This window comes from Sturnus vulgaris, chromosome 21 (genome assembly GCF_052056855.1).
Source record: "Sturnus vulgaris isolate bStuVul1 chromosome 21, bStuVul1.hap1, whole genome shotgun sequence".
Classification (NCBI taxonomy): Eukaryota; Metazoa; Chordata; class Aves; order Passeriformes; family Sturnidae; genus Sturnus; species Sturnus vulgaris.
In genome coordinates, this window is record NC_142263.1 from 5315261 (window position 1) to 5328832 (window position 13572).

Here is a 13572-nt window from a genome sequence, read left to right on the forward strand (position 1 = left end):
CTGCATTGGCCGGGAATCGAACCCGGGCCTCCCGCGTGGCAGGCGAGAATTCTACCACTGAACCACCAATGCCGGTGATGAGAGCGGCTTCTCCGTCGCACCTTTTGTGCGTATGTCAGACAGAAAATTGTGTCATTTCTGTCCGAAATTAGATCAAAATGACACCATTTAAAATGTCATTAGCTAATTTCCCAGATTGGCAATTAGCTGCTGTTTACTGTGACTAAGGGAAAACTATGGCGAAAGTATTTTCAAATGAAATTTTTAGCTGCGAGGCTGAAGGAGCTGTGTAATACTCTGTTGTCTTTTAAAGCACTCAGCAAATTCATCAGCATCGTGTTTTCCCCAGCCCTCACCGTGACTCTTTCCTATCTAAACCATGTGCTGTTAAATTTTCCAAGAGCCTTTTTAATCCTCAGTAAAACCAGTGACATTTCAATCAGTGCAAACAGCTGAAAATCCTAATGCAACAGCAAGGAAAATTACCTGGCCTGGGAAATATTAATTCCTTAATTTTGGCATTAGCTCTCAGGAAAATTTTATCTGCAGATACAGCACCTCTAACTCCCTAAGGGGTATCATACAGATATATTTGCTTGTTTACAGCTGGGATTTAAGAGCATTTTAGGGATTTAAGGAATTGAATGGGTCAGCCTTGTGCCCACAATCTCTGCCTTGCAATTCCAGCACAAAACCCACCAGACACTTTTTTCTCCATGACCAAACCAGACAAAATTCAGCTTTTTCTTCTCCTTGGGGTGTTGCAAATCTTAAATCAATTCAGAGTAACATGGGCAAACTGCATGGAACAGTCCCAGTGCCAGGACAGGCAAGGAGCAGATCCCAGTTTTCCAAGAATTTTCATCACCAGATATAGAAGTGCTGGGAAAAGTTTAAAAGCCAACTGCAAAGGATTTTCAGCTCTTTTAATGTGAAAACCCCTAAAAAAAGTTTTGGTGAGCGTGTGCACTCCATCACCTACAGATTGTAGTAGAAATAGAAGTTTATTTAGACTTCAGAATAATTTATTGTGAAATTAAAAAAAAATTGAATGTAAAAAAAAAATGGATTAAAAAAAAGCCAGGAGAGAGGTCTCCAAAATCAGACTGATCTGCTGGTGTGGCTCAGGGCACAGGATGTGATGGATGCTGCCCTTTTTCATGTCAGGATTAACTGGCCTTGTAAATTGGCCAAAACTGGCACAGCAAAAGCTCTGTGACTGCTCTGCCATGTCCCAAACCCTCCACATGCAGCTGCCAGAAAGAAGGGAAAGGATGTCAGGTTTCATGTGAAAATGATGTATTGCCAGACAAGCAAATTTCAGGATTTCATTCCAGAAATCTGCTAATCCTTGCCTGCCTCTCACCACTCTCTTCAGGTAAGGGTTCCAAATCTTCAGCACAATAATATGAATTCTCCTTTACATCTCTTTATACTTCTCCCCCAGCAGCAAATTATTATATTAATTTCCACCCTTTCCCCAAAATTTCACTTTCCTGACACTTTTTTTCCACCCTTTCCCCAAAATTTCACCTTCCTGACAAGTTTTTACAATCAGTGCTGCTTTTACAACCCATGATGAAGACGCAGCTGGGGATGAGGGACACAAACACCTCTTCCAAGAGGTTTTTTTCCCTAATAGAGATACTCCTAAACATTTCCCAGTGGAGATAGGAAGCCTGGTAGGCTGTAAACACAAATATGGGTCAGCTCCAGCTCCAGTGACACCATGAGAGGGAATATCAAGAGAGAACCAACTGGGCAGGGGGTGAGGTGAGAAGGTCACTTTGCCTTTCATTGCTGCTCTTTAGGTGTTAGACAGTGATGCTACACCATCCATAGGGAATGCAGACATGGGTTTTTCCAAATGTGCTTAGCATGTCAACATTTTAACATTGTGATTGTTACCAGCAAGGCTTGGGGAGAGAGGGGCCTCAGTATTAACTATTGAAAGCAGGGGGCCTAGGACTTGCTATTGACAGCAGATCTGCAGGGTATTTGTGTTCTTTGTCATGAAAGATGTTTACTGTGTTCAGCATTTCGCTCAGCACCCTATGGTGGTGTCTATTTTTTTTTTTTTTTTTTTGCCTTTTACGTTCAAAAATCTGTTAAAAGCAAAGTTGGGGGGTTTTTGAACAAAAAAATGTCAGCACTGCTCCGTGCCTGCTGAGCTGACAGAGCGTTTGCACTGCACGTTCAACCCATGGAGCTGTTTTCTTTCCCCAAAGTGAAAAACAGCTAAAAAATGATGTTTTTTAAAAGAAGGTGCACTGTAGCTGTTTCTACCATCCCTTTCCTTCACAGTCCTGTTGTGAAAAGTGGATTTGCAGAGCCACCAAAGCTCCTTTGGAGCTGCACTCCCTCAGCATTGCACTCTTCCAGCAAAAAAATGAAATAGTAGAGAAAGACTCTGATTACAAAAGTACAAATAAAGTTCAGATCTATGAGAACATTCAAATATATTTAATTAAACTTCTCTGTGCTGCAGAATTGGCAATTTACTCTCTAGTACTTATTTTCACCTCGAGAAGGGTGGAGCTGGGGATGGGTGGAGCTGGGGATGTTGATGTAGGAATGATTTGCCATCCCCTGTGCCAGAAAGGAAAATTAGTGGGAGACTTTTCCTTCACAACTTCCTTGGTATTAACTGTGGGATAAGTATTTTGAAGTTAATCTTTCTGTTTCAAATAAAACACTAAAAGGTGATGATGGGAAGTGGAGAGAATCTAAGTCAGAACAAATGGAGAAGATAGTAATGAGAATGCACTTCAGTTTGCATTAGAAAATATGTTTTACATTGCTATTTTACTGTTTTCCCCTCAAAAAAAGTTCAACTCTCCAGCTCCAAACATCTTTAAGAAATCCTATTTCCTCAATGTTCATCTTTAAGTTGAGGAATTCTGCTTGTATTTTGTTTTACTTCCACTCTCATTATAAAAATATTAATCTACATTCTAGATCGTTTATTATACAGAAAACGTAGTTATTGACTGTTTGATCTAAAAATAAAGAGAGAATTCATCATTTCCTGGATACACACTGGGGCAGGAGCTGAGCAGAGCACTCCAAGCCAACTAATCCCTGGGAAGTTTGCTAAATCCACAGTGGCATTGCTGACAGATCCCATGTGGATGGAATATCCCCTGTCACATGTAATACCAGACACAGGATAGCAAAATCTTATTTACACCCACTCACTCTAGTTATAAACCCAGCACTTAATGTTTTCACAACACATTGGCAATCTCCTGTCAAAGCCCAGAGTAAGGACAAGGATACTTAGAAAAGGTGAAGAAGATAAAAAATGTGGTAAAAATGAGGGATTTCACAAGAGGAAAGAATAGGACTGTAAAAAGATCGAGAACTGTTTCAGTTTCCCAGTGGAAAAAGGAAAAGGGGATAAGCTGTAGAGCTGAGAGAACAGTAGAAAAAGAACTTCTTAAGGGAGGGGGAAAAAACTGTTTAAGGTTAGTTTAAGGGAGGAAAATCCAACAAAACCGTGGATGAGAAAGCTGGAATATGTTTCCTGAGCTCTGTGAGAGGTTTGGACAATGCACATGGCAAAATATTACACTGCAGGAGCTCACTTGGAGGTAGCAGCAAATATTCAGCTTCCCGTGGAGGGGCTGCACAAAATGCTCTGTCTGAGGAGTTAATGAGAAGTTCGTGCTGAGCCACATCTTTGCTTCTCTAAAATGTCTCTTGTACTTCACATCAGTCACTTTATTCCATGATATTTAGGGTGTGACGAGTTTAAGACAGAGGTTATTGCCATAAGTATAACTCCAAGCCCCACAACCACTGCCTGAGGCTCTCAGGTGACCCCACAGCCTGGGGACAGCAGGAGAGCCCAAAATCTGGGGCTGCATCATCTGTCCAGGTGGGGTGAACAGTTTCATCCATGCAGACATGGGAAAGAACACGAGGCTCCCGTCTATAGTTTGTGTTTGCTGTGGTGGCAATGGGGACAGAGCACTGGATCAGGTATATTTGTATTAAAGATTGCTCGTGAGAGGGGTGTGACACACAGTGATGGGACATTCCCAGCAAAGCATTCCAAGGACATTCCTGAGCTGTCCACAGCGCAGGAGCTATGCCAGGTAAGAAGCATCACTAGAGCATCCCTCCCAAGCTTCCCTCTCCCAACCACCCCTGTCCCCGAGCCGCAGCGCAGGGGTGGGAAGGGACACGGGGGACACGGGGGGGACCCGAGCGGGGCCGGCCCCGGGCACACCCCGCCCCGGCGGGGCGGGACGAGCCGCCAGCCCCGAGCCGAGGGCTGTAAAAGCGGCCCAGCGGGGCCGGGGAACAGCGAGCCACAGAGCGGCCGGGGCTGCGTGCGGAGCAGGTGAGCGGTGCCCGGGGAATCGGGAGCGCACCGGGGCAAGGAGCGGTGCCTGGGGAACCGGGAGCGCACCGGGAGCGGGTCAGGGAGTGATGCCCCAGGAATCGGGAGCGCATCGGGAGTGGTGCCTGGGGAATTGGGAGCGCATCGGGAGCGGGGCAGGGAGCGATGCCCGAGGAACTGGGAGCGCACCGGGACCGGGGCCCGGGGAGACAGGAGCGCATCAGGAGTGATGCCCCAGGAACTGGGAAGGCACCAGGAGCGGAGCAGGGAGTGATGCCCAGAGAACTGGGAGCGCACTGGGAATGATACCCGAGGAACCGGGAGAGCACTGGGAGCGATGCCCGAAGAACCGGGAGGGCACCGGGGGTGATACCCTCGGAACAGAGAGCACACTGGGAGCGATGCCCGGGGAATTGGGAGCGCACCGGGAGCGATGCCCGAGGAACCCGGCAGCAGCTGGGTGAGCATCTCCGCGCTGTCCCGCAGGTTGCACCAGGTGCCAGGATCGCTGCACAAACGAGCAAAACGTCGTCCGAAATGGCAGCCGAGGTGAGGGGGAGCTTGGCTTTGCTCCGTTTGGAGCGGGTGGGATCAGCATCCCTGGGAGGATTCGGGAAAGGTGTCCGTGTGGTCCTGGGGACGTGGGTTAGGGGTGGTTCTGGCAGTGTTGGACTCGCTGATCTTGGAAGTCTTTTCCAACCTTAATGATTCTGTGAGTGGTTTTCCGGGTTTCAATAAACAAGGGGACAATCCACCGTCCCACTTCTGATCCTGGCATCGAAGATGTACCTGGACACCTCTTCCCATCCCAACCCTTCCCACCCAGCAGCACCGTCACTCCCTGTCCCCTCTGCCCATCCCGAGCTGCAAAACTTTGTTTTTTCCCCCCATTTCCGCCCCTGGGGCAGCTCCTGCGGACAAACCCGCTTGAAAGGCAGAGCTCCCGCACTCCGAGCCCTCACCCTGCCCTGCAGGCTCCCTCCTGCCCTTCCCTGCCCCAATCCTTCGGGAAAAGCGCTGCCGCTGTCGCGGTCCCTGCCCGCTGTCCATGGTAGCTCCGCCGCCCGCCGGGCTCCGAGCACCTGCCGAGCCCTTCTGGGGCTGCTTTGGGCTTTTCTTTTCCCTTTTCATCTCATCCCAACATTTGTAGCGCTGAAAGGCACCCAGGCCTCCCTTTCTGAGAGCAGTTTTATCCTAATTTTGCATGACAACGTCGTGGGCTCTGGAGCCGCTTCCAGCGGTAGCTTCAGACACTTTATGGTTACAGAAGTGTTTCAGGGAGTGTGGCTCGTGCTGGCCCACAGCTCCTTGCCAGCTGAATATTTTCTTTTAGTCTCCTTAAAAGAGTGGGATTTTTTTATATTTCAAGGATCAGAGAACATCTTTCACTATATCCCCGACTCCTTTACCCTTTTTTTATTTTTTTTTCCTTTTTTTTTTTTGTCAGGAGTCCCTCAAAGGGTCAGAGATCAGCAGCTGCCTTAAAAAGGAGTTCCATGCTGGTCTTGCATCACATGGCCCGATGCTTATTTTCAGAGTTTTGCAGAAGTCAAATACCTTGGAGGATCCCCAAACCAACCTGTAACCTCAAGGGCTAAATTCTAGTGACAGTGACATGCTCTAAGTCCAGGGTTTTGCTGGTATAGACTGAATAAAACCATTCCTGAGCTGGTCCTCAATTTTACTTTGATAAGGATTGAGATGGACACGAACTGATTTTTGGGGGATATATCCATAAACCTGTGTTTCTTCCCTTCATTACTTCCAGGGGGACAAAATGATGGCAGGAAGGTTTGTGGGAAGCACAGATCCCATCATGGAGATGCTCAGCGCTTCCATTACTGTTGATCAGAGACTGTCTGAAGTTGACATCCAGGGGAGCATGGCTTATGCCAAAGCCTTGGAGAAGGCTGGAATCCTGTCCAAAACTGAGCTGGAGAAGATCCTGAGTGGCCTGGAAAAGGTATTTCTTCCCTTCACAACCTCTCGTGTGCTGGAATGAATCTTTCCTTACCTGACAGCACCTTGCTCTTTTAAAGAGTGTCTTTAAATGTCCTCGTCCTCTTCAGACTGAGCAGTCACTAGGAATCATTTCAGTGTGAAGTAAGAACATCCTTTTCCTGCTGGCACATGGAATTTTGAGTCTGACTTGGCAGGAGACAATGCATAGCAGGTGTAGGGGGCAAGAGGAGGCAGCAAGAAGTGCTTTTATAAAATATCCATTGTTGTTGCTCACCCACCCTGGACAACGGTGAGTCTGTGCAATGTTTTGTAGGAAAAGCTTTGTGGATGATACTAAAGAAATCGCTGACATTTAGGCTCAATTTTTCTTTGCAATGCTTAAACCCTCCATAACACTGCAGGATCATGATGGATAGAGAGGTGAATCCCACCAGCAGGATGGAATATCAGGATGCAGTGAGCAGCCTGAATGGCAAAGTTTGCATGAGACTCCTGGGAATGGCAGGAGCTGGGATGTGCTGGGGACACTCCCAGCCCCAGGCACAGCAGGGTGACTGTGGTGTTTCTGCTGTTTGCAGATCTCTGAGGAATGGTCCAAGGGAGTGTTTGGTGTGATCCCGACTGATGAGGATATCCACACTGCTAATGAGCGCAGGCTGAAGGTTTGGCTCCTCTAAACTCTTATTCCTGTTCTTCCACATCTGCCTGATGCTGAGTGTGTCCCTCTGTGAAATCCCTTTAGAGCTGCTGGCACCGAACTCCCTGGGGCACAGCCAAGGGTCTCCACACCCCCTTTTGGGGCTGTACAAACACAGAACCCAAACCTGCCCTTCCCCAGAGCACATCCCATGGTTACTCACAGGATCCTGGAGCTGAGTCCCTTGCAGGCAGGGAGATGTGCTCGTGTGGATTGTGCTGTTTAGAGCACAGAGATCCTGACAGAAATGCTGTTCTTGTCCTCAGGAGCTGATTGGAGATGTAGCTGGGAAGTTGCACACTGGCAGAAGCAGGAATGATCAGGTATGGACAGAATCTTTATTTTTCTCCTTCTGTATTCCTCCTCTACCTCACTTCAGGAGACCTCAGTCCAGAGAGGCCTCTGGAACTTTTCCTGGAGAGCAAGAAATTGTGTCACTACCATATAAATGTGACCAGATGATGAGAAGATGCACCTTCCCATCACACAGGACAAGAGGGGTTTACTTTGCTGTCACTGAACAGGTGACATTCTTTGTGGCCTGACTTGGCCAATCTCCCACAGGTTGTGACTGACCTGAAGCTGTTCATGAAGAATTCCCTCTCCATCATCTCCACACACCTCCTGCAGCTCATTAAGACCCTGGTGGAACGTGCTGCCATGTGAGTTCTTTCCCACAGTCCCTGTTTTCCATAACTTTGGTATTTTGGAGCAGGAGACTCCTTGGTTTGTCCTTTGTGTGACCCCACTGGGGTCAGCAGCAGGGTCTTCTATGCTGGGAGTTACAGCCAGGCAGTTTGGGGTAGCCTAGGGGACACAACAGCCCCTTTTTCTCCAGAGTTTACTTCACAGAAACTTTCCTCATCCCTCAGAGAAACTTCTCTTCATGCCTGGCAAAGGAGTTGAGTTGGGAGGTCCACATAAGATTTTAGAGGGCACCAAACTCATCTGAAGCAGGGGGAAAATATTTCAGCTTTTTCTGTATGAGGAAAAACTCAGCTGTGTTACCTCCCTGTCTGGCTCTGCTCCTCACACTCCAGACCTGGGGTGGGCTGGGGGTCCTTGCCTGGCACAGAGGGGCTGCTGCTCCAGGCAGATTTCCAGGGAGGCTCAGAGCAGATTCACCAATTTGGAACAGCTAAACCCAGTGTGCTTGGCTGGAAAGCTGACAGGAGATGGACCAGCACAACACAGGCTAAAGAGGCTCAGTTTGTGACCTTGCCAGGAGCCCTGGTGTGTCCCTGTCCCTGTCTCTCCTGTCTCTGCTGCTCACCTCTCTGTCCTTTCCCTCACAGAGAAATCGATGTGATCCTGCCTGGCTACACCCACCTGCAGAAAGCTCAGCCCATCCGATGGAGCCAGTTCTTGCTCAGGTGAGCACTTCCCACCCTCCTCACCCTCAGGGGACAGCCAGGGATGGTGACAAACCCTGCAAACTGGAACAGGAATTCCCTGCGTCCCCTGGCTCATGTCCAGGCTCATGTTCTGGCTTCATGTTCTTTCTCCTGCTTGTCCTTCTCCAGCCACGCTGTTGCTCTGACCCGGGATTCTGAGCGCCTGGGAGAGATAAAAAAGAGGATCAATGTCTTGCCTTTGGGAAGGTAAGATCTATGGTTTGTGTAATCATTGGGCCTTGTTTTGCTCTGTAAAGTCTTCAGGGGTGCCTTCCCTGCTTCCCAGAGCTCAGTTTTGGATGGATATGAAAGGAGGATTGCATGATTTCTGTTTCTTTCTTCTCTGGCAGTGGCGCTCTGGCTGGAAACCCGCTGGAAATCGATAGAGAGTTGCTGCGCAGTGGTAAATGTCTCCCTGGGACTGAGGGGCATGGGAGTACCTGTCACACCTGGGAGGGAGGGAATGGCACCATAATGCCCCATCCTGAAGCCAGAGCCTTTCATTTTCTGGGATTTTTGCTGCAGAGAGACAGGCAGTGCCAGTAAGGTGGGAGGAAGAAGAGCCACTCCTGCTGCACTCGGCCTGTCTGGGATCATAACAAAAACCCCACTACACCTGTTTGTGTTCCTGGGACTGCTCAAGGGCTCACAGTCACCTCCTCTGGGGCAGCCTGGGGCATTCAGGCTCCTGCCAGGGCCAGTGTGACCTCCTGTGTCCATCCCCTTCTTGCAGAGCTGGACTTTGCTTCCATCAGCCTGAACAGCATGGATGCCGTCAGCGAGAGGGACTTTGTGGGTGAGCACAGCCAAAGCTTCCCAGCACTGCGGGAAGCAGCTCCTGACACCTCTGCAGTTCACTTAAGAAAGGGGCTGACATCCATCTTTAGGAACTAAAGCCCCAGTCAGGGCTCCCTGGGTTGTCCAAGCACCTTTTCCCCCTCCTGATTTCCTGCCTTCCCTGCAGTGGAACTCCTCTCAGTTGCCACCCTGCTGATGATCCACCTCAGCAAGATGGCTGAGGATCTCATCATCTACAGCACCAGCGAGTTTGGCTTCCTCACCCTCTCTGATACCTACTGGTAGGTTTTGGGTCTCTGGTGAGGGATTCTCCTCAGCTGTCCCAGCCTGGGAGGGTGAGGCAGTGGTTGGGGTCTGTCTGTGCACGAGGCTGACCCAGCATCAAGGGCTTGGCACAAAGGCACCCTCAGGGTGAATATTCCTCAGTAATGGTCACTTATTTCTGATTCCCTTAACTCAACCAAGTCTGTGTTGAGCCCAGTAATTCCTGTCCAGGAGCTGCTGGCAGAGAGAACTTCCTGCTGTGCTGGGAATGGTGCCAGAGCCCTTCCTTGCCTGGCTGGGTTTGCAATCCCAACAGACTCCTTGTCTGCAGGGTGGCACAACCACAGCCCTCCCTCCCTGAGATCATTTAGCCTGGCCTGCTAACACCACCTCTGCAGAGCCTTGGGGGGAGAGCTCCTTTTCCTTTCTCTGTGAGAGGTGGGACTGTGGGAACTCCAAACAAGATGCAAAACCAAAGGCTTTGCTGTGGGCAACAGGAGAAACTCGGCACACTCAGTTCACTGATTTCCTACACCCTGAACAGGAGTACAAGGAAAGGGGATTTAGAGGTTTCTTTCAGAGGGTTGGATCAGGGATTTCAGCCAGAGGGTTTTGCTCACGAGTGCACTCACACACCTTCCCTGCAGCTCTGGCAGCAGCCTGATGCCTCAGAAGAAGAATCCCGACAGTCTGGAGCTGATCCGCAGCAAAGCCGGGCGAGTGTTTGGACGGGTGAGCCCCAAAAAGGAGCAAGAGGGAGAGGAAACTGCTCCTCCTGGGGCTGGAGAATCTCCTTTTTCTTGCCTTTTGTTTTATAAAGAGCTGTGGGTTCTGGAGCTGCCCTGGGGCTGTGCTTTGCTCTGTATCTCACTCCCTGCCTCTCCTGTTTCCCTCTGCAGTTGGCTGCAATTCTCATGGTGCTCAAAGGACTCCCGAGCACCTACAACAAGGACCTGCAGGTAGAGTTCTTGTTCCTCTCCACACCATCTCTCTGAGCAGACACAGTTATCTCCTCCTCTTGAGCTGTCCCAGCACTCCATTTCTCAGCACAGCCCCTGACTGTGTGGTGGGAGATGGGCTGAGGCAGGGGATGCTGCAGGTGACACCCTGAGTGCTGTGGCAGGAGCCTCTGGGATCACAGCCCTGCTCTGCTGCTGGGCTGCTCAGCCTGTTGTGCTGCACCAGCTTGGCTCAGAGCCATTTCTATCCCTCTTCCAACACAGGAGGACAAGGAGGCCGTCTTTGATGTCGTAGACACCCTGAATGCTGTGCTCCAGGTTGCCACTGGAGTGATTTCCACCCTCCAGGTAAGGATTCATCCTCTCACTATGGAACATGGAGCACATGCTGTGAGTAACTCAGGGGACAGGGCTCCAGACTGGTCCTAAAATGAGAACTCTTTGGTGCCTCACCCATAGTGCTCATTCTGGTCCCTCTTAGAGCTAATGTGCCCCAAGGAGGAGCTGATGACAGATAACATCTGCCCTTCCTTTCTGCAGATCAACAAGGAGAACATGGAGAAGGCACTGAGCCCTGAGATCCTGTCATCTGACCTGGCTCTCTACTTGGTTCATAAAGGAGTAAGTGCCAGAGGGAGAGCTGGAGTTGGGATTTCTTTGGATGCAGAGAACTGCTCAGTGACGAGCTGGGATGAAGCCCCTCTGTTCTGTCCCAGGGTCATGAGCAATCAACAACCATGAAAGCTGAAAACACATCCTTTACATGCATCTCAGGCAGTGCTGCCTGGGGGACTTCACAGTAATTTACACCCAAATTACTTGATCATAATTTATTCTTAAATCCTCCCTTCTTCCACCCCAGCACAGCCAGATTGAGCATGCATTGCCCTAAGGGAAAACAGGCCAGCCAAAACAAATAGCACATCCATTTTCCTCGTGGAAAAGCAGCCCAGCTGCCTGGTCACTGGTGTGCCTGGTCACTGAGTGCCACCTCTGCTTCCCCCTGCAGATGCCCTTCAGACAAGCCCACATTGCTGCTGGCAAGGCCGTCCACCTCGCCGAGACCAAAGGCATCACCATCAACAATCTCAGCCTGGAGGACCTGAAGAGCATCAGGTTTGTATCTCTGTTATTTCACTTCCCTGCCCAGGCAGGGCTCAGCCTCCCTGATCAGCCTGCCCCAAAGTTCCTGGGCTGGGCAGCACCTCAACATCCTGAGTGTCAAGGCTGGGATGGGGGACACTGGAGGGGGACACCACCACCTCCATTCCACTCCAGCAGGGCATGGGCAGGAGCTGTTGGGAGGGGCTGGGAGACACTTCTGCCCTAAGCAGGAAACCCCCAGAGGGGTTTGGCTCTGAAGTTTCTCGGTGGAGCTGATGTCAGACAGCAGAATTGCAGGAGCGTTTCCCCTGGGGAAAAGGCTCCGTCCTCACTCCCTCAGCCTCTCCACAGACACTGGGTTTGTGAGGCAGCCCAGACACCCCTGACACCCCCCCCCGTGCCCCCAGCCCCCTGTTTGGCAGCGATGTGGCGCAGGTGTTCAGCGTGGTGAGCAGCGTGGAGCAGTACACGGCCGCGGGCGGCACCGCCAAGAGCAGCGTGTCCGCCCAGATCGAGCAGCTGCGGGAGCTGCTCAAGAGGCTCAAGGAACAGGCTTAGAGTGTGGGGAGAGATGCCGTGCCTGCAGCGTTGTGCCTGTGCCACTGATCTGGAGTTAATAAACACTGGGGTGTCTGTAGTTCACTGAAAATTCTGCTCTTCTGTCTTGATTTTTCGGGGTGAGGATGGGCTGAGCTCAGCCCAGGTTTGAAAGGATTGGGCTGTTTCTCCCTTGGAGATGGGGATGTGTGTCTTGCTGGGTTTGTCCCTTTTTACTCAGCAAAATTCCTGTCCCACCCCAGCCTTGCAGAGCTGGGGTTTTTATCAGCCCCTTCTCCCCGTGCTGAGGCAGCAGCGTGTTGTTGACTCAGAGCTGCAGGTCTGGGACACACACAGGGAGCAGCAAGAACAAAGGTGTTGCCTCACCAAGGGCTGCAGCACAGGCAGGACAAACTGCCAGCAGCTAAATCTCTGTCCCAGGAGACAGAGTGCTTGCACCTTTGGAAGATTTATGTTTTTAACACGTGGAAGAAGGATCAGCAACAGCAAAATTCCCTTTTTTTCCCCAACTTCTCACCACTCTCAGTCTCTCCTTATTCTGGCCTTAAAACAAATCCATTCTCTTGGCATTTAAACAGCACATTTCAATTACCTTTCTACAAACCTCCTTTGTGTTTGCTCCTTTCCTCCTGCTGTGTTCTTGTTTTGGCTCATGTCTCACTCTCCAGACTGGTCACCTGTGGCCAGGAAATCACTTCTGCACACTCAGCTGCCAGGCTAAAGGAACAAGAAAGCCACAGATAACACAAATACCTGAAGAGTCAGAAGAACAGAGACTTCTTCATCTCCCCCTCACAGTTCTTTCTCCAACACTAAACTTTCTTGATCCATACCATTCCCCTTACTTTTCCTGTTTGTGTCTTCTGGTTCCTTCTCTTCAGCTGAGCATCTGAAGAGATTTTCTCTGGCTCCCAGCAGCAAAAGTCTGGTATTGTCCCTCATGGCCAGTGCTGGGTGACACAGGGCCAGAATGAAAGGAAAAGGGAAGCAGCAGATTGCTACATTTTAGTGTCTTACTTAAATAAGTAGTTTACAGTCACTGGTACTTCCCACCCATCTACCGCTTTATTAAAATTGTGAAATATTTTAGATTAGAGGGGCCTGTGGAGCTCCACAGACGTTACAGAGTGTGGTCCACAACGTCTTCAGGTTTTCACCATCACCCTCTGACTCACTGGGATTTGGGTTTTGGTCTCAAACCCCTGCTCATTACAGGCCATAGGAAGGCATTTGAGCCAGGAATTCACTTAGGCTGATTATCAGCTGGGTCATTCTGGATGAAAATCTCGTGCTCACCATTCTTACAAGCTCTTAGCAACTTCCTGTCATAGCCTGAATTATCCATCCATAAAGGATGAACATGAAAAAAAGAAGCATTAAAAGTGAGGGAGTCCAGAAAAAGAAGGAAACTGGAAACAAAATGGTTCAAAGAGTTTTTTCTCAGTATAGACAGTGTGATGGTCTGTGCATCCTCAAGCCTGGAAATCT

At 49.8% G+C, this 13572-nt stretch overlaps 1 protein-coding gene, 1 long non-coding RNA gene and 1 other non-coding gene across 3 annotated transcripts; 1 reads left to right on the forward strand and 2 right to left on the reverse strand.

The window, feature by feature from the left end:
• Position 1: 1 nt before the first annotated feature.
• TRNAG-GCC (transfer RNA glycine (anticodon GCC)) lies at positions 2-72 on the reverse strand. The gene has a single exon. It is a non-coding gene; the product is annotated as a tRNA-Gly (tRNA).
• A 4175-nt stretch (positions 73-4247) lies between these two features.
• LOC148221504 (argininosuccinate lyase) lies at positions 4248-12175 on the forward strand. Its single transcript, XM_088177171.1, has 17 exons — positions 4248-4348; positions 4835-4897; positions 6117-6311; positions 6889-6972; positions 7274-7330; positions 7572-7669; positions 8303-8380; positions 8531-8608; positions 8752-8804; positions 9135-9197; positions 9366-9480; positions 10111-10195; positions 10363-10422; positions 10687-10770; positions 10963-11043; positions 11432-11538; positions 11934-12175. Exons 2-17 carry the CDS (start codon positions 4886-4888, stop codon positions 12082-12084), a joined length of 1401 nt encoding a protein of 466 aa, XP_088033297.1. The 5' UTR covers positions 4248-4348; positions 4835-4885; the 3' UTR covers positions 12085-12175.
• LOC148221505 (uncharacterized) lies at positions 8449-13511 on the reverse strand. The gene is made up of 3 exons (XR_015807950.1): positions 13381-13511; positions 12677-12801; positions 8449-8564 (listed from the first exon to the last, which is right to left on the reverse strand). It is a non-coding gene; the product is annotated as an uncharacterized LOC148221505 (long non-coding RNA).
• Between the last annotated feature and the right edge of the window lie 61 nt (positions 13512-13572).